We start from the raw sequence: 27688 nt of genomic DNA, 5'->3' as shown, positions 1-27688 counted from the left end.
ACGCTCCGCCGCGCTCGTTGGAGCCGCGGCTCCGCCCCGTTCCCGAGGGGGGAAAACCCGCGGGGGACCCCGCGCCGCGCGACGACGGCCGCGTCGCGTTAATTATTCGCTCGCTCACAGTCGAGCTGTCGCGTGTCGCGTTCGAACAGGGACACCGTGTGCGTGTGTGTGTGTGTGCATACCGTTTTTCGATCCCCCGCTGTCTCGCGCGTCGCCGTTGAGACGTGGAACCCGTCGCCGATGTGTCACGGGGGAGTCTCCGCGGGGTCCGCGCCACGAGGATCGTCGTCGGGCGCCCCCCCCCCCCGAGAGTAACCTCGGAGATTTCCTCCTCGTCTCGCGGACAATGGCCGGACGGCGCGCGACCGAGTTCACCCTCCGGTACTCGCGGTTTTTCCGGGCCACCTTTCGGGGGGGCGATCGGGATTCGCGGTTTCCAATCGATTATTCGTGCCTGCGTGCCGTTTTGAACCTGTTAACACGATTCCGCAACAGGTGCACGCTCTTTCGTCGTGTCGCGTCGCGATTAATTCGCACAGGGGTAGCGTCCCCGAGGTGCCTGCGGTCCTACGATTTGTCTAGGAGACGAATTGTCTTGTCATTTGCGCGATAATGGCAACGGATGTACTCTACGGTATCATCTGTCACACATTGCTATCTCTCTCTTGCGATAGGAGAGTGCGACGATGAGGAAAATTATTTTGCTATGAATCACAGGGGCACTTGCAGATTGAGAGATATTCCCCGCCATTGTGTTTTAACTATAATGTTTAAATTTAATTGTAACCAAAATATAAGTAATGGTCCCAAGTTGATTAAGAGCACCTGCTTAGAACTTTGGTTCATTCAGCGAACTGGAAAAAAATAACATGAAACTTCTGGAGGACAAGTACGATACTATTTCGCATTGAGGATTATTCGAAGGACATTCTCGTCTCTATTACTCCGAGGTTTACCTCAGTGTTTCCGGCTCTTTACTTTGGAGTGAGCTAAATGAAACGAGTATTTTTGAATGAATCTATATTTAGACGTTTGAAGATGGTATTATATAGCTGCGACATTCTTCACAATAATAATGCCTCGCCGCGTTGTATGTTATGCCAATTGGCCGAAGCCTCTGATTTTCTAAACCTAAACTAAATGCTATTAATTATATATGTATAATTGGCAACGGAAATTCGTTTGTCGCGAGGAATTTCTGTTTGAGTATCGAGAAAGATCATTTATGATTGCAATCAGACATTATAATCTGAGAGAGATACCGCCAGCGTGATATCTTTCTTATCGCATTAGTTGACATGCATGTTTACGTGTTGCCTTTTGTTGCGCGTCCCGCGAAAATGACTTTACTAGCAGGAAGGGATTTAAATAAGGGCGTTTATACGTTTCGCACGTAAGGTGTATACTTTCTCGCGCTTGTTGTAAATCAATCTACTTCTTTTATTTTCAATGTGTTTTCAACATAGCTACATCATCTGTGTGCCAGCAACGGTATCTTATAATATTTAAAACTTTCAGGCGAAAGAAATTTTAGCTAAGGAATCAAATGTACAAGAAGTAAAATGTCCTGTAACAGTATGCGGAGATGTACACGGGCAGTTCCACGATTTGATGGAGCTGTTCAGAATAGGTGGCAAATCACCTGATACGAATTACCTTTTTATGGGTGACTACGTTGATCGTGGCTATTATTCGGTCGAGACTGTCACTCTGCTCGTAGCTCTTAAGGTACAGTGTGATATTTTATTAAATTGTCATGACTTTAATAATAATCCGTTAATTAATGTACTTAAATGTATTTAAATTGTATAGTGCTTACATATACGTTACTTTTTCTTTGAACAGATAACAAGAAATATATATTTAGTTTACATCTCTTCCCCTTCTTCCTGTCTGTTTTGTATAATTAAAGGTGAGATATCGAGAAAGAATAACCATTCTGCGAGGCAACCACGAATCGAGGCAAATCACACAGGTGTATGGATTTTATGATGAATGCTTACGTAAATATGGGAATGCCAATGTGTGGAAATTCTTTACGGACTTATTCGATTATTTACCATTAACGGCGTTGGTCGATGGCCAAATATTTTGTTTGCATGGTGGTTTATCGCCGTCGATTGACACTTTAGACCACATACGTGCTCTAGATCGTCTTCAGGAAGTGCCACATGAAGTTAGTATTTGCATTTGTAATTTTGTACAAGACTTGTACTGGTGGAACTTAATTTGTCATTATAATTGTCCGTTATTTAATGTAGGGTCCCATGTGCGATCTGCTTTGGTCAGATCCAGATGATAGAGGAGGATGGGGTATTTCACCACGTGGGGCAGGGTATACCTTTGGTCAAGATATTTCAGAAACGTTTAATCACTCCAATGGACTAACACTTGTATCACGAGCTCATCAGTTGGTTATGGAGGGTTACAATTGGTATGAGTATTTCGACATTTGTTTAGTTTTAAAATGTTTTTTTTTTCTGTAATATATATGTGCTTAGTTTAGGATATTTTATAAGAAATTTATAATGTTACTTATAATGTTCTATCTCTCCAGGTGTCATGACCGCAATGTTGTGACTATATTCTCAGCACCTAATTACTGTTATCGTTGCGGAAATCAAGCTGCAATCATGGAACTGGATGATGCTTTAAAATATTCATTGTGAGTACGACTTTAATACGTTTATATGTTGTAACATAACATTTATCTGCAATTTGTTTTATTGATCTATTAAACGCGTTTGTTCAATGAATTGATCTATTGAATGCATATTCAATTTTTCTAAATAATTATATAATAAATTAAAAATAAATGTAATAATTATATAAATGTGCTTTTGTATATGTGTCTCATCACGTTTTCTTTATCGTCAAAAGACTTTACTGATACAATTGATACATGTTAAAAGGTATAGTTATTAATTTGTCTCTTGATTTTTCTGTTGCAGCCTACAATTTGACCCAGCACCAAGACGTGGAGAACCACATGTTACCAGGCGAACGCCAGACTACTTCCTCTAAAGAACTAGACTTCAGGGCTAAGTGTCAAGGTAGGGGAATGGAAACGCGATCCTGACTTTATAGTGACGCCAGACAACATAATTTACAATAGAACATCGCTAAATGCGTGTGAGGCTCCGATAATGCCTTCACACATACCACATATAGCCCCAAGTATTATATCATGGCTCACTTTGTGGTGTCTCATTGAGAGATAGAATAGATTACACGCACGTTCTGTGCGTGTCTTACATGATACATGTAGACACAACATTACTTGTACACTAAAAAGGAAAAAATAATACAATAATGTACACGTATCGATTAAATTCACTTGTAGCATTGAGTTTTACAACTTTTATTATATCCGCTTGTATTTTTATTATAAAAAAACTGAATATATAATAATGCACACGTTTGCGCGCAATAGGTAGAACAAAAAATATCGGTAAAATGGTATTGTTTTGTAATCTTGAATGAAAATACTAAAACTCGTCGAGAGAAATTTATATGAACAAAACAACATCGTGTGTATTTTAAATGATCGTGCGTTTTAAACGAAGTTGATTGTCATACAAGATTCCAGAAAATATACCAAAATGATCGTAAGTTATATTTAAGAGAGTGTCACGTTATTATTAGTGTGAATGGAGCATGAAATGTTCCACTTAAAGGAAATGCAAGGTGAGTTGATGCAACAGTAAATTGGCATGCATAAATCGTGCCATATAAGGATTCAATAAATATAATTTCCAAGTAGAAAGTTATTAAAAGATTTAATATGGCATTACACATACGAATTCATCAGAATCATGATGAGCGATTCGTTTCGTTAGAATTACAGTCACAGTATTTATTATTTCTAAGCCAATGAAGTAGACATTTTTATTTAAATGGCATAGAAATCCTGAAAAGGCGAATGTAAATCTTGTTCTCGTTGATGTAGCTTTCTATTAATCCATAATATTATTTTTGCGAAATAATACGCGTTTGTACAATAAAAGAAAAATCGATGAGAATGATATCTACATCCGCACTTTAAATATTTTTATTTTTGTTTAGGCAAAATGGTTATACTTAATACTTTATTGTACATAAAATTTAGTTGCTTTATTTTTCTAACAGTTGTATTTTTATATCATAAATTTGTCTCGTAATTGTAGACTGCAATATAAAATTGAGTTACACTGGTTGATAAATAATAATTTAAAAAACTACGAAACTTTTGCATCAATTCTATCTGCCTTCTAAAGTGAAACACATACTTTATATCGAGTGAATCTATGCATTCATGATGGTTTAAATTAAACGGAAGAAAATTGATTGCTTGTAAACCTATCGACGATCTTTTTACTAATAGATATAAAATGATGCTTCTGGTAAATAAACATGTGTAATGCAAGCCAAAGCAACCCAATGTCAAATTTTATATTCGTTAAAATAGCAATTTGTGTACAATGAGCAGCTAAAAGAGAAAAAAAAGTACATGAGGATGTATTTATAAGAATAAGCATTGCAACTCGAATATGATGCATAATAAAGCAATTACAATAGCGATGACAAAGGACGACAAGGCGAACATAAAATGTGTTAGATGCACATTATAGCAATTAACTAAGACTGTAAATCCATATACAACACAGGATGCAGCGCGGAGTTAACGCGAGCCTTCTGCACAATGCAGGCTGAGCATTTTTTTTCTTCTTTTTTTCCGTTTTCTATTATACAATATGCGTATATACATAATATTCTCTAGACTACAATAATAAGAATAAATTTTCCTATAGAACAAAAATGCACTTGTAGTATTATATATAATGCGACGGAATTTAAAGGTATGGCGAAGGAATAATAGGTACTGTACCAGCAGTTTATTATAGCTAATTTTATATCTGCTCTATTTATTGCCCTCTCACATGCATACCGATCTTCATACAACGGATGAAATTAACATGAAATACTGAAACTACCAAATAGGTGTTTCGGTGGAAACATGCATACTACCTTAATATCTACATGATTATCATATTTTTATTTTATATTGGCGTGGAAAAAACAGGGAAGCTATTGTACACGGTGCCCATTTTAACAGAAACAAATATCTTAAAAAACGAGTGAATTTTACACAAAAACAGTAGTTTATATAAGGATTAATTTTGAACATCTTATGTATGCATTTATTGGAAGTTGAGTTATTTCCGAAATTTAACACCTTTTTTTAAATAACACTTCATATTTTTTTCATTTTAATTTATCAAGTATTATAACTTTGTATGTATAAAAAGTAATTAAGATTATTTTAAAAAGCTTTACAAACTAGTAAATATGATTTTATGATATACGAATTTTATGATATACATATTGTGATGCATTCTGATAAAAACAATTTTTTAATATAAATTTTGCGTAAATTATTTTGTGTAAATCCATTTATTTTTTAAATATTTGTCTATTTTCATAAAAATGGAACACCCTGTATTCTTAGAGACCCATGTATACATTAAACATTTTTTGTTGGTCTAAATTTCGAAAATATTCGTACTGTATAAATTAAATAACTCATTAATACATATATGATAATCTTAGCTGTTTGAGAAAGAGAGAGAGAGAAAAATTAGTTTCATTTTAGATTTAACTTTATAGAAATTTATATGGTTAATTACAATATGTGTGGAGCAAACTTTGTATATCCTAATAAACTAAAAATTTTTTGTGATAGCTTTTATAATTTTTTAACTTATCTGAAATATTACTTAAATCGATTGTACACATGATAAATATAAAATTGAGCCATTATAAGCATGCAATACTCTTAAACGCGATATGAACTTTATTTCGATACTTTTAATTTAGCTTGCAAAATCTGGCATCACACAGATAAGCCCGGATTTGCGAAAAGAAACAGAAAAATGCCATGAACATATAATTATATAATGTCATTTTATTATAAGGAATTAGAGAAATAAAGAGATATTATCACATTTAGATTAGGGTTTTGCTTACACTCTATATATACAAAATATTTCGCAAAGAACACAATGTTTTATGTATAAAACTCATTTCCTATGCATGGTTTTTAATCATTTAAAATATTATCGTGTATATATAAAATCATATATTTTATTAGCTCATTATTTGGTACTTGTATTTACGTTACGCGATAAAAAAGATAGGTAATATGTATAAAGATAAAACTTCATCAGCATATCTCTGAGTTATATGTACAAATAAATATTCTAGGATAACATGTACAAAAATATTTATCCTTTTTTTCTCACAAATATACAGCTTTGTCAGTATCTACAATAATGCATATTACATATCAGAGTAATAATTTGCCTAATTTTATTCCTTCAATATTGGAGCAAGGATTATTACGTATTTTGTAACAAATATCTACTTTTTACGAAACACATTTGCTATGTTTCGTATTAATCTGCAATATAATTGTGTAGGCATAGGTAATATGAAACATATATTTTGCTTGTTTTCATTAATAATCTGAATTCAGTTTGCAATATTTAAAAATTTTGAACAATGTACATTCACACATTATTGTATGTATGTATAGAAATCATGAGCAAGTTTTTCATTTAGAAGAGATTTATATCAATCGCGAAAATACAATATATGATACATTTGAATATTATCCAATGTATGACATCTTTTCATAAGTTTCTAATCACATATCTATTTAAAAACTTTTATTCTCTTTTTGTTTAGCTAAAAATTAAAAACACTAAAGCAAGATGTTTAAAATACTGTTACATGATCTGCGGTTTATCTTTTCCATTTCGTAACAAATTAAACATCTTTATAGATATAATACATATCTATAAATATAACATAATATATCTATAAAGATCTAATTTATATTACGAAAAGTGTATATATATACATACACACATATATGTATATATATAATTTAGTTATAGTTTTATTCCAGTATCTAAATTGAGCATCTGCTTCATCACTTCGTATGTCGCAAAACCAACTGCCATAAAAGGAACTGCTCGTAAGAAATTGATACTCATTCCACGATATAAACCTTTTACAATGCCATTCTCGATATATATCATTCTAAGAGTGGACAACATTCCCGATCTGGGAAAAAAATAATTTTATAGATTAATATACTATTTTAATAAATAAAATTATAATAGTTAAATTTATTCACAATAAATTAGTAATTAATGGAATTAATATTTTTTAAATTTATATAGATTAAAAAAGAGATACTAATAAAAAAGCAATCAACTATAAGAAAAACATATGACATATAAATATATTTGTCAATTATTGTAAATTAAGTATCGTACGTTACTTACGCGTATTTATATGTAGCTGGGTTCATCATAGCCAATTGCATACGTCTCTTTGTAACATCTAATGGATAGGAGAAGGTATGCGCTACGGCACCGGCAGCACCCCCACACAGAAGTTTTGCCGGTATACTCAATATAAGACCACCTTCAAAATAAAGAGACATAATATTAGTTGTCACATACTTATTGTTCATTGGTTTTGTTGGAATGGCTTTCCTCTTACTTACCGGTATTCGTTTCATGCTCGGAACAGAGATAATGTGACGCATGTTTCATGCTTAGATATTTCAGCTTCTCAAACGTATAAAATGAAAATCCGGCGTATGGTACCATGCCCAACATATTTGGCCAGAAACCTCTGTACAACGCTTGAAGGCCGCCTTCCTGAGATATTTAGTAATTATTACCTTATTTTAATATAACAAGAGACGTCAAAATTAGAAATTAATGAAACTTTTAATTAAGTTTAAACTATATTCATATGAAATACTGAAGATACCAAATCTATTATAAACATATACAATTTATTGACTTGTTCGTGCATTTTCAGTGCAACTTTAAAGACTTGATGATCTCACTCGTTCGTTTAAAATTTATCGTAGTTGTTTAATCTCCAAGATAAAATAATCAAGACTATTAATGATACGATCTGAAGATGCAATTATATTTTCTATATTTCTTCATTTAAATGTGTCTCTTGACAATAGGGTTCAAGAGCGTTGATTGATTTACCTCCTTCAGCATTCTCACAGCGGCGTGTTTGATTCCAGAGTAAAGTGTATTGCTAGTAACTTGAAAGGCTAGTCTTGCTCTGATAGTGTCGAGCGGATACGTGATCGCAGCCGCTGTGACGCCGGCGGCGGCTCCGGCCAAAAATCCATTTACATGCGAACTTTGCTCAAATGATCCCTCCAAGTGCTGAGAGAAATTGCGTGAACATTAATATCAGTTTTAACTACCAGTTACAATTACAGAAACAGAGATTGAACGTGTATGTACAACACAGAATGGAAAGCTAAAATTTTCTCAAAATGTCATGCAGATAATCGGCCAAATATTATTACGTAGATTAGAGGTGCACTAATGATACTTCAAATAATCTGGCTTCTCAATAAGGAGACTTATTTGCTTACTTTGTGTCTCACACATATATTCCGTCTCTACATGTTCCTGAGACTTCCTCTAACAACTGAAAATTGTCGTTTATCTTAATAAAACATCAAGTATTGTTGGGATACGAAAAGTATTTGACCTCCAATTGAACTGATTTCTTTTACAATACCAATTTTCTTATCATTACAGGAGGAACTTTAGCTAATTAGTTATAAGTAAAATAAATTATTGATGTCAATTTAATGTGATGGAGCGTTTTAATTTAAGAGGAAGCAGAATCGCATTGAATCCGATACGTGAGCATTTTGATTTTCCGCACCTTTTTATACTGTTCATACGCTGTAAATTGTATCGCTGCGTATGGCACGGCCCTGATCATTTGAACGAGATTGCCTTTATACAGAGCAAGGAAATTTTCGCGTCGAACAATTTCCCTGAATCCTGAGAAAACGCCTGCAAAATTTCACATATTTATTCATGTGTGTCGCATACGAATACTTCGTATTATTTGCATCTACTGTTGACAAAAGACATCCTCACCTAAATGTTTGTAGTGCTCGTGCTGCGCTTGTAATAAAATTTTGATCCGGTCCAACGGTGCAACGGCTGTTTTCGAGCACATACCGGCAACACCTGCGCATAATTCATTTAAATAATTTTAATATATAATTTATATTATTGATATTTATTGAAATTTATAATAGGATTACAACTCACGCATTTTTATAAATGCCAAAAGTCCCGAAATAACTATCATGTAGACAAACGTTAAGCAAATCCCCAAAAACGTTTCGATAAAAAAGTTAACGTACATTCGTATATCGCGGTGTTGCGATTTTTTTTTTTAACAGAAAGCGTTTAAAATTGACCAATCAGATTCACGGAAAGTTGGCGCGTTAAAGTTTCGCGTACGGAACGCATTTGAAGTTAAACATATGTTTTCGGATCGAACGCGTCGTGTCTAATTCTTCGTATAGTCTTCGTACATTGTAACTCCAAATCGCGTGCAGTGGAATGATATAAGTATTTTACGCGTGACGAAGAGATTAAACGTTGAATTTAGAATATAAATGAGATAAAGTACTTGTGTTATATTGTATACATATACACGTAGAATGATAATATCGGAGACTCGATACAAGCAACTTCATCGTGCGATGTCATTGGCCACGCAAATATTGAACAATCTGATTGGTCGAAAACTTCAAATATTTATTATTTAAAAATTAAAACAATCGAGATGTTTCGTTATTAAAATTTTCATTTGCAGAATTGTTTGTAGAATTCGCTATTTAAAATAGAACTTACATAATTTCTGTTTTTTATAAAGATAATATATAAATTTTAAAATAAAAATAGTCTTTATAACATTTTATCTCCATTAATTTATATTTCACGTTCTGACTGTTGTATTTGTTCAAATTTATTCACAATATCTCTTATCATAACTTGATTTTCTTGGTAATATTTCAATTGTATTAATAATATTTAGTGTTATATATAGACATTCAAAGCAACATAAGAACCTATAAAAAATAATTTTAATAGATATATAGTTTATATTCTTGAATATATGTATTTAAAAAACACAAAATTTTTGTGCCAAATAAAACGGTAATAGAGGATACAAAGAAGCATATAACGGAACTTACACAAAGAATTTAATATGAAGAATCTTTTCATTTTCTAAGATTATAGATTATTTTATAGATTATTTTAAACTATTTTACTGAACTTTTTATATTTTGTGTCATGAAAAAATGTATAGTATTCCATTTAAAAAATCAATTATATATATATGAAATATTACAATTTTATTACGTATTGCAAAAAATGTATTACAATTTTATAAATTTCTCAAAACATTCTCTGAATTTATATTTTACGTATAAAGTTCCTCTTATGTCATTTTCTTTTTTTTATCTCCACTTCAATTACGGATAAATAAATACATAAATTGTTAATTTTTAAACAAAAAAGAGGCAAATTGATTCATCAGGAGAGAGCAATCATTGGCCACGTTCAGAAGAACGTTTGTAACTGTTGAAAGTTTTCTGAGCCTAGATTGGATTATTTCTCTAGATCTAAAAGAATAATCCAATCTGAGCTCAGAAAATTTCCAACTGTTGCAAAATAAACGTTCTGCTGAACGCAGCCAATAGCTGCCAATGGTCTTAAACAATCCAAAATCGTTATCATAATCATCACTAATCTATAGAATATATGATAGATTTACTAAGCGTGGTTTCACTCAAACTCCGATTAATTTAATCGGTGATCAATTTATCAAGCAATATCTATATTGTTTCGTTAACATACATAGAATTATTAATGTTTTGGTCGATTATACGTAAGAAAAAGATTAGATCAGGGCTAACAAATTATATAGTTAGACATTTTGCTAGTTAAACGATTCTGCTGATTAAATTAATCGCTGATTAATGTAGTCGAAGTTTGATTAAAATCGTTCTAAATATAACGTTTAATTGAAATATTTGTTTCAAAACTTCTGAACAAACTAGGAATGGAGAATCTGTGATGTCATTGATGCGTTCATAAAGTTTCTATTAAAATGCCAAGCATCCTGTATGAATGTACACTGCGTTTCATTAATCGAGTCCCTTTGGGTGTAGACTAGTGTGGATGAGCGCATCATTTCTAGACCTCCCAGCCAATTGCGCGCCTAGAAATGGTGCGCTCATCTCCACTAGTCTACACCCAAAAGGACTCGATTAATGAAACGCAGTGTACACAACGTAAACGCTGCTTCTGAAGATAAAGCAAAAAAAAAGAGCAAAATAGGATATCCAAAGGATTTCAACTCACCACCGGCCACGAGATTTTTCGCGACTGCCTCGTAATTCTCGGTTTTCTTTTTGGGTCGGCTCATAGCTGCTGGATAACGTCAAAGCGGACGCAAATCGTGAATACCGAGTTCTACGAGAAAAATGCGAGCGAGACTACTCGCGGCAAAGAACGTTTACTCCATGTGGTTTCAGTTGGCGGCAATAAGGAGGGGGAAAAGGTGAATCGGGGATCGTTGACCTTGAGTGATCCATCCTCATGTAAAGAACGTGAGATATTCGTATTGTGTCTTGCCGTCCTGCCGTGGAGCGACGCGCCACGTGTCCATGTGTCTCCTATGTGTTCTATTTTCCTCTGAATCTTATCTCTCGGATCTTACAGATGGTTAATCGTGAGCTGAAATCACCTGCAACGTAATACTATAACATGAGCTTTTGCTAGCCATATAACTTTTAGTGATATTTAACGATATTCAAAGTCATTTTGGTAAGAATTTTTTGTTTATGTACATATTATAAAATGCAAATGTAAAATTCATATTCATCGAAAATTGAATACGAGTAGCACTCTTTAATTTTAATCCTGTCGACTAGCGCAAGTTTCCTAATAACGTCATTACGATAAATTGAAAGCGTTTTTCCTGTACGTTGTGTATATATATATATATATATACCATATATACACACACAACGCACAGGATATATATATAAGTATACACTGCAGTGTCTCGCTCCGCGCGTACTTGGCATTACCGGCGTGTACTCTTGATATATATGTAATGTCTCGATTTCAGAAATAGTTAATTTAACAAATACAATCATTTTCTAATATAAACGCGAAGTTATATTAATAAGTAGGTTAATTTGTACATAAATCTCGTTATAATTAATCTCTAGTTATTCTTTATATTTGTAATATTACGTCTTTATTATAAGTTTTTAGAATTCATAATAAAGAGGATGTTTATATCAACGAGTTCTTTTGAAAGATTATTCATTAAATAAATAAATTTGACACTTTCGGTCATTAGGTGAGATCTTATGCCTCTTTTGTGGAAAACTTGTCTCTATCCAACGTCCGATTTGCAATTCGATATCTTATAAGAGAACGCGCTAGGGACCCTAGATAAAGAGAAGTTTGATCCCTATAAAATATACCTTTCTATTGGATATGAGAGGTGTAAACTCCCTCCAATTTTCATGCATAGCACGTGTATGCGGAATCCCCCATCTGGGATTAGAGAATTAGAGAACGCTTGATAAATTTGAAGTCGGAACATAAAACTATAAATTCATACTGGAAATTGTCCTTATATTAATATCGAGCAATGTTCGCATTCCTCCGACAAGTAATGGAAGAAAGATGCGCAATCCTTCAACTCGGTACGCATATAAATAATTTAGAATAATAAGTGTCCGTGTAATGCTTTTTCACCGTTAATTCTTATTGTTTATATAGAAACGGTACCGGCCGAATCCGCTATAAGTATGAATATTAGTAAGAAATTTTTGGGAGTTCTACAATTGTCGTTTGAGGTAAAGTACATGGATAAAGACATCAAACTTGCTAAGAAGAAGAAAAAAATGAAAGCGATAGAGGAGAAAATGAATGTATTGTATCAGAATGTAATGGATGTTTCAAGGGACTCAAAATTTGATGATATTGTTGCTTTATCGAATGCTTATTACAACATAGGCTTAGAATATATTTCTTCTACGGATACTGACGACTTAAAGACTGCTGTACAGTGTTTTACAAGATGTTTGACACTGTTAGGGGACAAAATGTTAGAACGTAAAGCTATATTGACATCTATAGGTGCACTTAACGAATTGCATTTAGTTTGGGATGTAGTGGAGGAAGGGAAATATAATGTTATATACTTGAATACAGCATTAGAAAGATACGTGACATACACATTGGAGGATAATTATCCTGATCCCATCCACATAGCAAGCCTTGTTGGTATTAAAGAAAAAGAATCGAATCCCAGGATTATCTTGAACACTTTGCATCATACAACTTTACAGGAGTTCGGACGTCAATATCTAAAAAGGTCGAAAGATAAACACGGATTTGTAACGTATATGCATAAGATATTAAACATCCGACTGAGAGACATGGTAGCTGACAAAACAAAATTTGACGACAAATGTCTTGATATGGCTTTAACCTTATTTGATCTGTCTAGATATTTTCTAGCAAACGGTCGTTTCGCTGAAGCTAAAAGTCACATTGCTATTGGAGATTATGTGATATGTAGATTTCATGCAGATAAATTGAAAATGACAAGGAAAAAAAGTAAAGATTTTTCTCATTTGTCTCAAAGTTATGATTATGCTTCTGCCAATAGTGCTAGAGCTTGGGGTTCCTATGGAGTGTCTCTTTTACGATTCTGGATGGAAAAATTCTCACAGAATAAAGAAAGCAAATCTTCTGAGGTACAAGATCATATATCAAAATTAAAAATAAAATATCAAGATTCAAACTTGATATTTTCTGCCTTGGAAAAAAAATTAGAACATCTAACTATTGAGATTACAGAAACATGTATATTGAATCTTGCTGATGCCAAACTGGTCTTTGTAAAAACTTTGAGACAACTTGAAACAGCGAAGGAATATTTTACTGCAGACACTGACATCGAAAATTATGCGAAAATAATGCTTAAAATATCGGATACATATAAATATTTAGCAGGTTTTGAAGAACAAAGAGGTGAACAAATAAAATTACATAAACGACGAGTAGAATGTTTAGAGGACGCTCGTAGAAAATTTCAAGCAATTACTGTAAATGATAGGGAATTACAAATCTACAAACGGATTTGGTACGAAATAGTGACTTCATGTTCCACGGTTATAGATTTAATAGTCGAGGTAACATATTACGAAGAATCATTTAACGAGATATCAATGAAAGTTGATCAATATGCGAAAATAATCAGGGAAAATATCGATCTTTATTTAAATGCAGTTTAGATTTTTTTTATATCTAGCCCTTACTAAGATTTCTTAATTTTTCATTATTTGTAACTACATTGAAGAATATTATTAAATACATTTCTTTATCGTATATAAGTCATATAAGAAACATGATATGTGATTAAAAAATATCTTTCCATTAATTATCTGTATTAAATGTGACTGAGGATATATAATTCTTGAATGAATCATGTTCCTTAATATTTTTATATGATAGACATACATAAGAATATATCATTCTTACATTTATTATACTCTTATATTTTTATATTTGACAATGATTTACATTTTACAATAATTGACAATAACACACAATCATGTAAGATTATATATTATATATATTATGTATGTTATATACATCACACATTAAATATATTTTTATAGAAATGTATTAATGTACATAATGTACATAATGTATATACATTACGCCCTGTCTGACAGTCTTGCTAGTCCTCCTTGATCTGTTTTTCTATACAATTACTATTATTATCAATGTTATTATCATTATTACCGTACGCTATATATGAACATACAGTTGATGCAACTTGTATATTGTATCTTCATATATGTACATGTTTTATACTGACTTTATTGGTGAATAAGAAATATTCGGCCTCTCCAGTTGAACCGATATCTTTTGCCAGTTTTCTTATCAATATAAGAGGAATTTCAAATAGTCAGTAATAAGTACGTTACTGATGTGAATTTAAAATAATCTGATGGGATATTTCAATTTAAAAAAAAAAGCCGAATTGCATTAAATCCGAGAATTTTGCTACGTGGCTTCAAACATCATTATATACTGATGAATTCGAGCAGGTTCTAATATCCAATATTTTCCGCACCTTTTTATAACGTTTATACGCTGTAAATTGTATCGTTGCGTTTGGCACGGCTTGATCATTTGAACGAGATTGCCTTTATACAAAGCAAGGAAATTTTCGCGTCGAATAATTCCCCTGAATCCCGAAAAAACACTTGCAAAATTTCACGTATTTATTCATGTATGTCGCGTACGAATGTCTGCGTATTATTTGCATGTATTATTGACGAAAGAATTTACGTTCTCACCTATATTTGTAGTGCTTATGCTCTGGAGGTAATATCTAAAATTTTGATCCTGTTCAATGGTGCCATGGTCATTTTCATGCACATACCGGCAATATCTGCGAATAATTCATTGCGTATCAATATTTGTAATGGGATTATAATTTATGCATTTTTATAAATGCCAGAAGTCCCGAAATAACTATCATGTCGACAAATGTTAAGCAAATCTCCGAAAATGTTTCGATACAAAAATTAACGTATATTAGCATATTCATATCGCGGTATTGCGATTATTTTTTAACAGAAAGCGTTTAAAATTGATCAATCAGATTCGCAGAAAGTTGGCGCGTTGAAAGTTTGCGTATGGAACGCAATATGAAATTAGGTGATTTGGGGTCGTGTCTAATTATTCGTGCATCGTGACTCTAAATTGCGTGCAGTGGAATGATACAAGTACTTTACGCGTGGCGAAGATTAAACATAGAATTTAGAAGATAAATAAGACAAAATACTGCGTTATACTATATACATACGCGTAGAACGATAATATTGGAGACTCGATACTTGCAAGCAACTTATTCATCGTACGATGTCATTGGTCGCGCAAATATTGAACAATCTGATTGGTCGAAATTTTAAATATTTATTATTTAAAAATTAAAACAATGTTTCGTTATTAAAATTTTCATTTGCAGATGTGTTTGTAGAATTCGTCATATAACACAGAACTTACATAATTTCTGTTTTTACAGATAATATATAAATGTAAAAATAAAAATAGTCTTCACAACATCTTATCTTCATTAATTAATTATAAGTATTTCACGTTTGGTGCACTTGTTCAGCTTCATTCACAGGCTGTTTCCAAAATTCTTCGCCAGCGCTGAAAATCTATAGTATACGTTACGTGTACTATAGATTTCCATCGCTGGCAGTGAATTTTTGTAATATTACGTCATTATTATAAATTTTTAGAATTCATAATAAAGAGGATGTTTATAGGATGTTCTTTTGAAAGTTCATTCGATAAATAAATAAATAAATTTGACACTTTCCGTCATTATTGAGTGAGATATTATGCCTCTATTGTAAAAAAAACTTGTTTGTATCCAACGTCCGATTCGCAATTTGATATCTTATAGAACGCCCTAGGAACCCTAGATAAAGAAAAATTTGATCCCTATAAAATATATCTTTCTATTGGATATGAGAGGTGTAAACACTGTAAACCCCCCTCCAATTTTCATGCATAGCACGTGTATGCGGAATCCCCCATCTGGGATTAGAGAATTAGAGAACGTTTGATAAATTTGCAAGTCGGAACATAAATTCATAAAATACTGGAAATTGTCCTTGTGTTAATATTGAGCAATAATGTTCGCGTTCCTCCGACAAGAAATAGAAGAAAAATGCGCAATCCTTCAACTCGGTACGCATATAAATAATTTAGAATAATAAGTGTCCGTGCATAATGCTTTTTCACCGTTATTTCTTATTGTTTATACAGAAACGGTACCGGCCGAATCCGCTACAAGTATGAATATTAGTAAGAAATTTTTGGACGTTCTACAATTGTCGTTTGAGGTAAAGTACATGGATGAAGATATCAAAATTGCTAAGAAGAGAAAAAAAATCAAAGCGATAGAGGAGAAAATAAATGTATTATATCAGAATGTAATGGATGTTTCAAGGGACTCAAAATTTGATGATATTGTTGCTTTATCGAATGCTTATTATAACATAGGCTTAGAATATATTCCTTCTATGGATACTGACGATCTAAATACCGCTATAACACATTTTTCAAGATGTTTGGAACTGTTGAAAGGAAAATATTTTGACCGTAAAACTATATTGACATCTATAGGTGCACTTAACGAATCGAATTCAGTTCATGGGAGAGTAAACAAAAATAAGTGTACTCATAGATTCTTGAATTCAGCATTGGAAATATATTTGAAATACACACTGAGGGATAATTGTCCTAACCCCATCCACATAGCAAGTATTGTTGGTATTAAGGAAAAAGAATTTAATCCTAGAATTATCTTGGAAACTTTGCATCATACAACGTTACAAGACTTAGGACTTCAATATCTTGCAAGGTCGAAAGATAAGCACAAATTTGTAATATATATGTATAGGATTTTAAACATTCGACTGACAAACATGGTAGCTGACAAAACAAAATTTGATGAAAAGTGTCTTGATATGGCTTCCACCTTATTTGATCTGTCTAGATACTTTCTAGCAAACGGTCGTTTCGCTGAAGCTAGGAGTCACATTGCTGTTGGAGATTATGTAATATGTAGATTTATTGTAGATAGACTGGAACCAGCGAAGAAAGAAAATAAAGATTCTTCTCACTTGTATGAAAGTTATAATTATGCCTTTGCTGTTAGTGCTAAATCTTGGGGTTCCTATGGAGTTTCTCTTTTACGTTTCTGGATGGAAAAATTCTCACAGAATAAAGAAAACAAATCTAAGATGCAAGATATTGTGTCAAAATTAGAAATAACATCTGGGGAGCTACATTTAATATTTTCTAGCCTAGACAAAGAATTGAAACGCACAACTATTGGTATCACAGAAACAAGTATATTAAATTTTTCTGATGCCAAATCGATTTTTAAAAAAACTTTGATGCAACTGGAATCAGCGAAGAAATATTTTACTGTAGACACTAACATTGTAATATATGCAAAAATAACACTTAAAATTTCGGACACATATAAATATTTTGCAGATTTTGAAGAACGAAGAGATAATCAAATAAAACTGCATAAACAACGAGTAAAGTGTTTAGAGGACGCTTGTAAGAATTTTCGTACAACAATTCGGAGTGACAGAGAGTTACAAATCTACAAACGGATTTGGTACGAAGTGGTAACTTCATGTTCCAAGATTATGGATTTAATGATGGAGGAAACATATTACGACGAATCATTTGAAGAGACGTCAATGAAAGCTAAGCAATATGTGAAAATGATTGCAAAAAATATCGATTTTTATTTAAATGTAGTGTAAATTTTTTTGTTAATGTTTAGTCTTTTTTAAAATTTGTACGTTTCTCATTATTTGTGACTATGCATTGAAGAATATTATTTGAATGCATTCCTTTATCGTATATAAACATATAAGAAACATGATTCGTAATTTAAAAAATATCTTTCCATTAATTACCTGTATTAAATATGACTGAGAATAAATATGATTAAGAATAAATAATTCTTAATATTTTTATATGATATACATGTAAAAATATTATTCTTATACATTTAGTACCCTCGTACATTTTTATAATTGACAATAACATACAATCATATGAGATTATATATTATATACATTACATACATTATATTCATTATACTGCATATATGTCTATATGTCACAGTAAAAGCAGTGAAATAAAAAAAAATCTATATATATATACACTTACTAGTCAATGTATGCATTTACTAGTAAATGTATATATTCATTAATTTTATGTTTCAAATTTATATCTTTTAATAAGCACCATCATTATCACAGTGATATAGATTGGTTTAGGTTTTTTGGGGTGGATGGCACAACCCCCTACTGCTCTATTCCACTACTCTCATATTTATAAATTAGAGCTCTTGTAAGTGTGTGTGTGTATGTACATTTTACATTTACTGAATTTCACGCTTTTACTGTAACATATACATTATGTACATTTGTATAAGAATATTTTTTATTATTAGAAATTACATAAGGTTATATATAAATAATATAATTTATATAAATATATAATCTTATTTATAAACAGACAAATCGTAAACATTATCAATGCTCGTAGAACTATGTGAAAAAAATTTTAGACAAAGAAATTGGATTTTTAAAATAATTTATTCTATGGCAACAGACTCCAAGAGTATTATCTCTTAATGGGAGCTTTCCAGCAAACGACACAAGTATCGTTTTATCTTTGTTACTTATTGCCAAAAAAAAAAAAGATAGAACGATGTTTGTGTCAACTTGTGTCAACTTGCTGGAAAGCTCCCAATATACTCTTAAGAGTATAAGAGTCTGGCCAATTTGACAAATAACGGTGGCTACGTTTAAAAACAATGCACTCTATATACATTTACATATTAGTTAGAGACACATGTTCTGTATGACAAATTATAACAAATATAGGCTAGGTTCGTTTTGACACTTTTGTTTTTATATTTTGGATTGGTTCTGCCATGGTTTGTCAACACCAATCAGCACACAGTCGATCAGTGGCCAGACTCTTACTTGAGGGTCTCTAGGTGGGATCCTTATGTCTCTTTTGGAAAACTTATCGATATCCAATGTCCGGTATGCAATTCGATATCCTATAGGAGAACACGCTAGGGATCTTAGGTAAAAATAATTTTTATCCCTACAAAAATATGTCTTTCTATTGGATATCAGACATGTAAACCCCCTCCAATTTTTATACATAGCACGTGTATGCGGAAATCCCCCATCCGGATTAGATAGAGAACGATCGATAAATTTACAAGCTAAAACAAATTTATAAATTTATACTGCAAATTGTCTTCATATCAATATCGAGCAATAATGTTCGCGTTCCTCAGACAAGTAACGGAAGAAAGACAGGCAACCCTTCAACTCGGTAACGCATACAATAAATTAGGTAAATAAATGTCCTTGTAATGCGCGATTTTTCACCGTTAATTCTTATTGTTTATATAGAAGCGGTACCGGCCGAATCCGCTATAAGTATGAATATTAGTAAGAAATTTTTGGGAGTTCTACAATTGTCGTTTGAAGTAAAGTACATGGATGAAGACATCAAACTTGCTAAGAAGAAGAAAAAAATCAAAGCGATACAGGAGAAAATGAATGTATTATATCAGAATGTAATGGATGTTTCAAGGGACGCAAAATTTGATGATATTGTTGCTTTATCGAATGCTTATTACAACATAGGCTTACAATATGTTCATTCTACGGATATTGACGACTTAAATACTGCTAAACAGTGTTTTTCAAGATGTTTGGAAATTTTAAAAGAAAAACTACCGGACCGTAAAGCTATATTGACATCTATAGGTGCACTGCTCGAATTGAATTCAGTTTGGGAGAAAGTGCACAAAAAAAAGTGTACTCATAAATTCTTGAATTCAGCGTTGGAAATATATTTGGGATACACAGTACAGGATTATCCTGATCCTATTCATATAGGAAGTCTTATTGGTGCAGAAATAGATTCGAATCCTAAGATTATCTTGGAAACCTTGCATCATGCAACTTTACTGGGCTTAGGACTTCAATATCTTACAAGGTCGACAGATCAACACAAATTTGTAACGTACATGCATAAGATATTAAACATCCGACTGACAGACATGGTATCTAACGAAACAAAATTTGATGAAAAATGTCTTGATATGTCTTTAACTTTATTTGATCTGTCTAGATACTTTCTAGCAAACGGTCGTTTCGCTGAAGCTAAAAGTCACATTGCTATTGGAAATTATGTGCTATGCAGATTTTCTGCAGATAAATTGAAAATGACAAAGAAAAACAATAGAAATTTTTCCTATTTGTCTGAAAGGTATGATTATACTTATGCCAATAGTGCTAAATCTTGGGGTTTCTATGGAGCTTCTCTTTTACGTTTCTGGATGGAAAAATTCTCACAGAATAAAGAAAACAAATTTTCCGAGATAGAAGATCGTATGTCAAAATTAGAAATAAAATCTGAAAAGTCAAATTTAATATTTTCTGATTTACTAGAGAAAGAATTGGAAAATTTAACTATTGAGATCACAGAAACATGTATATTAAATCTTGCTGATGCCAAATCGGTTTTTGTAAAAACTTTGAGACTACTTGAAAATGCGAGGGAATCTTTTATTGCAGACACTGACATCGAAAATTACGCGAAGATAACACTTAAAATTTCGGATATATACAAATATTTAGCAAGTTTTGAAGAACAAAGAGATAAACAAATAAAACTACATAAACGGCGAGTAGAATGCTTAGAGGAAGCTCGTAAAAAATTTAATAGAATAACTGAGCATGATAGAGAATTACAATTCTACAAACGGATTTGGTACGAAGTGGTGACTTCATGTTCCACGGTTATGGATTTAATGGTCGAGGAAACATATTACGACGAATCATTTCAAGAGATGTCAATGAAAGCTGATCAATATGCGAAAATAATCTCAGAAAACATCGGCTTTTATTTAAATATAGTTTAATTTTTTTTAAATATTTAGTTCTTTCTAAGATTTGTACGTTTTTCATTATTGTGACTATGCATTGGAGAATATTATTTGAATGCATTTCTTTATCATATATAAACATATAAAAAATATGATTCATGATTTAAAAAATAGCTTTCCATTAATTATCTGTATTAAATGTGACTAATAGCGAATTCGGGCGCTTGCACTAGTGCACACTGAGTGCGCACTAAGGCTTGTTCTTAATCAATTATTATATTTACAGATCATCTTAAATACTTCTTAGTCTATAAAATGATTTGTACAGCATCCATATAGATATTACAGATTGTTTTATTAGCTAAAAAGTTTTTAAATGTGTATTTAAGCGACTTTAAATATAAGAATAGATTATAAACAAGCCTTAGTGCGCACTATGTGTGTGTGTAAAAATATTCTTATCTTTATTATACGCTTATGTTTTTATAATTGACAATAATTTATAATAATTAACAACAACAATCATATATAAGATTATATATTATATATATTATAAACATTGTGTTCATTGTGTTCATTATATACATTATGTACATTTGTATTATGTACATTTGTATTATGTACATTTGTATTATGTACATTTGTATAATATTTTTATTATAGAAATTATATAAGGTTATATAAATAATATAATTTATATAAATATATAATATATAATCTTATATAAACACAAATTGTAAAAGTTAGTAATGCTCGTATATAGTACTATGTGAAAAAAATTTTAGGCAAAGAAATTGGATTTTTTATGTAATTTACTCTATTTGTTTATTAAGCGATTTAAAAACAATGTATTTTCTATAAATTTAAATGCATTGGCAGCAGACTCCAAGAGTATATTAATTTACCTTCTCAAAGCGGCGTGTTTGATTCCAAAGTAGTGTTGCTGGTAAGTTGAAAGACTAGTTTTGCTTTGATAGTGCCGAACGGATATTATGTGATTGCAGCCGCCGTGACTCGCAGCAGTTCTGGCCAGAAACCCATTATTACCTTGCTCAAACGATCCCCCTAAATGCTGACAAAAATTATGAACATTAATATCAATTATAATAGTAACAACCAAGATACAGAGATTGAACGTGTATGCAAAACAGAATGCATAATTAAAATTTTCTTAAGAGCAAGCAAACAATCGGCCGAATATTAATATAATGGATTTGAGATACACTAACAGAATTTTTTTAAATTTTCTGACTGCTCGGTAGAAAGTCTCATCTGCTTACTTTGTGTTTTACATATATTCTGTCTCTACTTGTTCCTTCTGAGATTTCCTCTATCGACTGAAAATCGAAGCTTATCTTACAATAAATAATATATCAAGTATTATTGATGAATGAGAAATATGTGGATATGTGTCTAATTGAACTGGTATCTTTTGTAATGCCAATTTTCTTATCAATACAAGAGAAATTTCAAATAATTAGTTATAAATTAAGCGATACACTTATTAATCGCAATTTAATTATTTCAAGCTTATGATTCCATTACGATAAATGGAAAGTGTTTATCGTGTGCGTAGAAATTTATGCATAATGTATACATGTATAATCGACTAATTATAAATTAATTTCATAGTAAGGTAATTCAGACTTAAGAATTAATTTTAATAGTGTGAAAATAATTTGTTAATATATATAAACGTGAAGTCATATTAAAAGTAAGATGTTTTATAATTCCAATCTTAAAATTTACTTCTCTCAAGTTATTTTCTTTGTAGTGTTTTTATTGAAAAATTTTTAAAATTAGATTATAGAATAGAGCTCTGTCCTATAGGAGAATTTTAGCAATTCGAAATTGTTCTAAATTTTAATAATTTTGATGTTAGATATTCGTTGAGTATTATTAATCAGTCGATGAACAGACGGTATGACAAAGAAGATGTTTATTGCATATGATATTGCAAGAACGAGCATTTCAGCATTTGTGGACAGTTCTTATAATGATTGACAGCTACTGTATCCGAGGACAAGGTATCTTAATTTTGTTTTAGGAAAGAACGTTCGAAAAGTAAATAACGATATAATATATATATATATATATATATATATATATATATATATATATACATATATAAAACACAAATAAATAAATAAATTTGACATTTTCAGTCATTGGATGGAATCTTATGCCCCTTTTTTGGAAAATTTACTTGCGTCCAATTTTCAGTACACTATTCGGTATCCTGGGCTATAGGAGTTATTTCTAGGGACCCTAGACAATATTCTGATCCCTATAAAATGAACTTTTCCATTGGATATCGGAGATGTAAACCCCCACTATTTTTGTACGTAGCACGTGTATCTGGTAATCCCCAATCAAGAACATTCCATAACTTGCTAGTCAGAACACGTTTTTAGAAGTTTATCCCAGGAATTGTCTTTTTATCAATATCGAGCAACAATGTTGGCGTTTCTGAGACAAACGATGGAAAGAAGACGCGAGTTCCTCCGATTTGGTAAGTTATATAAATAAATTATTTAAAACAGATCGTAATAATACATCCATGTAATAATCTTTTAGTGGAAACCTTTACTGTCTCTACAGAAGCAAAACCGTCCGAAAGCGCTCAAAGTATGGATATTAGTGAGGAATTTTTGGAAATTGTACAATTGTCGTTTGACGCGAAAGAACTAAGTAAAATCGGTGAACCTGCTAAAGAGAAAAACAAAATGATTAAGCTACAGAGCAGGATGGATATATTGCTTCATAATATCGATACTCAAGCGGATGCAAAATTTGATGACGTTGTAGTTTTAGCGGTAGCTTTTTATAACTTGGGTCTAGTATATGTTAATTCTAAGGAAGATTACGAATTATATACTGCTTTAAAATTTTTTGAAACATGTTTACATCTGTTACGAAACAAAGAGTTAGACCGTAAAGCTATACTGACGTCTATAGGTGCTCTTAACGAAATAAATTCAATTTTTGTTAAATTAGAGAAAAATAATTATATTTTTCACACATTGAAATCACCAATGGAACTGTATTTGGAGTACACAAAAGAGGATAATTATCTTGATCCTATCCATGTACCAACTATTGTTGGTATTAAAGAAAAAGAGTCTAGTCCTAGGATTATCTTGGAAGAGCTACATTTTAGAAGTTTATGCGATATAGCAAATCAATATTTGATACAACCGGAAAATAAGCATGATGGATTTATAACATACGTGTACAACTTATTAAAGGAGCACCTGTCAGAAGCGATATCCGAAGGAAGGCAGTTTCGAGAAGACTGTCTCAATTGGGTTTCAACTTTATTTGATATATCAAGATACTTTCTATTAAACAATCGTTTCGCTGAAGCTAGAAATCATCTTGCTACTGCAGATTATGTGATACACAGATTTTCTGAAGAGACCTTGAAAACGATAAATCAACAAAATGAAGTATCAAGATTGCGATTTCTCTATCTATCTGATAGTTATGATTACGTTTGTGGTGTTAGCGCTAGATCTTGGGGCAACTATGGAGTTTTACTTTTACGTTTTTGGATGGAACAATTTTTACAGAGTAAAGATAAAAACTGTGATGTAGACAATTCAAAATTAGAAATCAAATCTTGGGAGGACTCGAGCTTGCTAATATTTTCTGACGTAGAAAAAGAAGCAGAATGTATGACTAATCAGATCACACATACACGTGTATTAAATCTCGCTGATGCCAAATCTGTTTTTACAAAAATTTTGAAGCATCTTGATGCAGCAAAGGAATATTTTACTGCCGATACTGACATTGAAAATTATGCAAAAATAATGCTTGATGTTTCCGCAGCGTATAAGTATTTAGCAGGTTTTGAACAACGCAGAGATGTTCAGCTGAAACTACATAAACGACGAGTAGAGTTTTTAGTGGACGTTTGTAAGAAATTTCATACAATAATTGATATAGATACAAAATTTGTAACTTATAAACGGGTTTGGTACGAGATGGTAACTGCTTGTTCCACAGTTATGGATTTAATGCTCGAGGAAACGTATCATGACGAATCTAAAATAATGTCGAAGGAAGTTGATCGATATGCGAAACTGATCTTAGGAAATATTGACTTATATTTACATGTAGCTTAGGTCTTTTAGAAAATATTTAGCTTTTTCTAAGATTCACATGTTTCTCACTTGTAACATTATACTAGGAAATATTATTTTAATACATTTCTTTATTGTATAAAAGTCATATAGGAGATATGATTCATAATTTAAAAAATTGTCCTTTTATTAATTTAGCTGTATTAAATTTGCCTAAGAATAAATAATTCTTGAATGAATCATGTTTCTTACCATTTTCATGTGACAGACATGTGCCAAATATCTAACATTCTTACATTTATCATACTCTTTAACTTTATAATTAACAATAATTTACATAATGTGCAGTCATATAAAATTGCATACATTATTTATGTGAAATTATTTTTTTATGTGTTTTTATTACCTCTTTATATATAAGGGAGTATATAATGTTATAATGCGAGTATATAAATGTGTATAATGTTATTTATACACACATCGACAAGAGAGTGACAGTTGTGAGAATTATTAATACGCTTACAAAAATACTTAGGCAAAAAATTGGAACTTTTATACAATTTTTACTCTGTATATACACCCGGTAGATATAATAAATTAAAATTTTTATAAAAGGATCTTAATAAGACGTGATATTAATTTTACATTCCCTTTATTTTTATTTTATATATTTACTCCTTTTACTTGAATATTAAATATGAATAATCATTTTGTTACAAATCACTTATAAAGTCAGTAATATTATAAAGATATTTATTTTTTTTAGAGAAAATGTTTACTAAATATATAAAAAAAAAATCAAACGCAAACAATATTATATAGTAAAAAATAAAATAGATTAGAGCGTTCCATGAAAATCTTATTTCTAATAGTATGTAATCATACATACAATAAATACATACATATAATATAAATATAAAAAAATTTGTGTTTTTATTTTGTTGGAAATTTTATTGCTTGTACTATTCTATAATGGTGCAATCCGAGATTTGCTGTATATTTCTATGAAGATACCAAATATAAAAGAATAACATAAGCATTTTGACCCAATATTATATCGCTCATTTGCTGCAACAATGACATAATTAAAAAATCACCTTTTTTGAGTTATTTGTACAGGGAAAAAGGTTGTTACATGTATTATATTTGCAGTTAAATCGACAATGATCTTCACAAACTCACCCAAGGGAACAGTTGTGTCTCGTTATTGTGCCATATCATTTAATTAATTATGTAGGTTGCAATACTTATCTCAGTCTTATCATTTTATCGTTGTAGTGAAAACATTGTAAAAGTTGCAAAAAGAGTGACTATTGCCAATACGGTATTTTAAAATTCTCGTAGAAAGTTATAACAATTCAAAACTTTAAATGTGTCTCCTGAAAAAGTACAATTTTTGAGTTATGTTATTGCTGCAGCAAATGAGCGATATATGTGTACATAAAATACACAATATATATTTTGTTATCAATGTGATAATATTAATAATGAACATTTCATGTGTAATAGAGCTAAGAACTATTTGAAACTATTTGGATTAAATAAAATTAACCTAATGCCATGTGTAGAGTAGCCTTTAGTGTGCACAAATTCAGATTAATACAGGTAAAGAATTTGCTGCATTTTACAATTTTCTATTAATCAAATACATAAGTTATAAATAGACCAAGTGAGCTCCAGACCAACAACGTTTTAATAGAAAAATCAAGCTAAACGGAAAGACAATTTTGGAGATTTTTTTGTCTTTTTCCTTTCTTCCTCATACTTGTCTTTACTGAAGAGAAACAGTACATACATACGTAATACATACGATTCCCAGATATCTCTTCCTTTTCCCACGTATTGTTCGGATTTTGCGCTTTTACGCTAATCACGCTTGGTTCGCCCGCTTACACGTAGTCGATGCGATGCGGACTGGTAAGTCACTACTACTGGTAGTGGGTCACTGCAAAATTACAAATGTCACGCCAGAAAGCAGAAAAGCCAGAGGTCCCGGGACTGGCGGGACTCTCGGTCTCGGCCCTCGGGTCCCTCGGGACTCGGGACGGTCGGATACCGGTACCGGCACTTCCGGCTACCGGGCTCTCGGGCATCCTGGTGATCCTGGCTGATCCTGATCCTGGCCATTC

At 31.7% G+C, this 27688-nt stretch overlaps 7 protein-coding genes across 11 annotated transcripts in view; 5 read left to right on the top strand and 2 right to left on the bottom strand.

Annotated features, from left to right (window-relative positions):
• The window catches only part of Amacr (Alpha-methylacyl-CoA racemase), a 7797-nt gene extending 7335 nt beyond the window's left edge, over positions 1-462 (bottom strand). Inside the window, exon 1 of the mRNA XM_071708442.1 lies at positions 183-462. The gene's annotated coding sequence lies outside the window, so the exon portion shown is untranslated. The remainder of the gene's footprint in view (positions 1-182) is intronic.
• Mts (protein phosphatase 2 catalytic subunit mts) overlaps positions 1-5988 on the top strand; it is a 6318-nt gene extending 330 nt beyond the window's left edge. The window contains exons 2-6 of the mRNA XM_071708452.1: positions 1519-1728; positions 1913-2176; positions 2262-2434; positions 2558-2665; positions 2952-5988. Coding sequence (XP_071564553.1) covers positions 1519-1728; positions 1913-2176; positions 2262-2434; positions 2558-2665; positions 2952-3024 — 828 coding nt within the window. The 3' untranslated portion in view covers positions 3025-5988. The remainder of the gene's footprint in view (positions 1-1518; positions 1729-1912; positions 2177-2261; positions 2435-2557; positions 2666-2951) is intronic.
• LOC139773745 (solute carrier family 25 member 16) lies at positions 5927-27688 on the bottom strand. 5 transcript variants are annotated; one of them, XM_071708449.1, is made up of 9 exons: positions 27355-27688; positions 22377-22543; positions 11268-11652; positions 8982-9074; positions 8761-8894; positions 8061-8246; positions 7556-7712; positions 7332-7473; positions 5927-7107 (listed from the first exon to the last, which is right to left on the bottom strand). In XM_071708449.1, exons 3-9 carry the CDS (start codon positions 11329-11331, stop codon positions 6933-6935), a joined length of 951 nt encoding a protein of 316 aa, XP_071564550.1. In that variant the 5' UTR covers positions 11332-11652; positions 22377-22543; positions 27355-27688; the 3' UTR covers positions 5927-6932. The 5 variants fall into 5 exon arrangements, with proteins under 5 accessions (XP_071564550.1, XP_071564549.1, XP_071564551.1 ...); XM_071708448.1 differs by having other exon boundaries at positions 27359-27688; XM_071708450.1 differs by having other exon boundaries at positions 27370-27688.
• Positions 12351-14674, top strand: LOC139773738 (KIF-binding protein-like). Its single transcript, XM_071708429.1, has 2 exons — positions 12351-12628; positions 12705-14674. The coding sequence occupies exons 1-2, from the start codon at positions 12574-12576 to the stop codon at positions 14225-14227; spliced, it is 1578 nt and encodes a 525-aa protein (XP_071564530.1). The 5' UTR covers positions 12351-12573; the 3' UTR covers positions 14228-14674.
• Positions 16203-18803, top strand: LOC139773739 (KIF-binding protein-like). Its single transcript, XM_071708430.1, has 2 exons — positions 16203-16709; positions 16788-18803. The coding sequence occupies exons 1-2, from the start codon at positions 16655-16657 to the stop codon at positions 18305-18307; spliced, it is 1575 nt and encodes a 524-aa protein (XP_071564531.1). The 5' UTR covers positions 16203-16654; the 3' UTR covers positions 18308-18803.
• LOC139773740 (KIF-binding protein-like) lies at positions 19750-21999 on the top strand. Its single transcript, XM_071708432.1, has 2 exons — positions 19750-19907; positions 19988-21999. Exons 1-2 carry the CDS (start codon positions 19853-19855, stop codon positions 21505-21507), a joined length of 1575 nt encoding a protein of 524 aa, XP_071564533.1. The 5' UTR covers positions 19750-19852; the 3' UTR covers positions 21508-21999.
• On the top strand, positions 24051-26161 carry LOC139773742 (KIF-binding protein-like). Its single transcript, XM_071708435.1, has one exon. The coding sequence runs from the start codon at positions 24102-24104 to the stop codon at positions 25599-25601; it is 1500 nt and encodes a 499-aa protein (XP_071564536.1). The 5' UTR covers positions 24051-24101; the 3' UTR covers positions 25602-26161.

Source organism: Temnothorax nylanderi, unplaced genomic scaffold, assembly GCF_030848795.1.
Source record: "Temnothorax nylanderi isolate EJ_2023f unplaced genomic scaffold, tnyl_v1.0 TNYL_tig0067_pilon, whole genome shotgun sequence".
Classification (NCBI taxonomy): Eukaryota; Metazoa; Arthropoda; class Insecta; order Hymenoptera; family Formicidae; genus Temnothorax; species Temnothorax nylanderi.
Note: the sequence above shows the minus strand (reverse complement) of the source record. Positions and strands in the feature narration are given on the sequence as shown.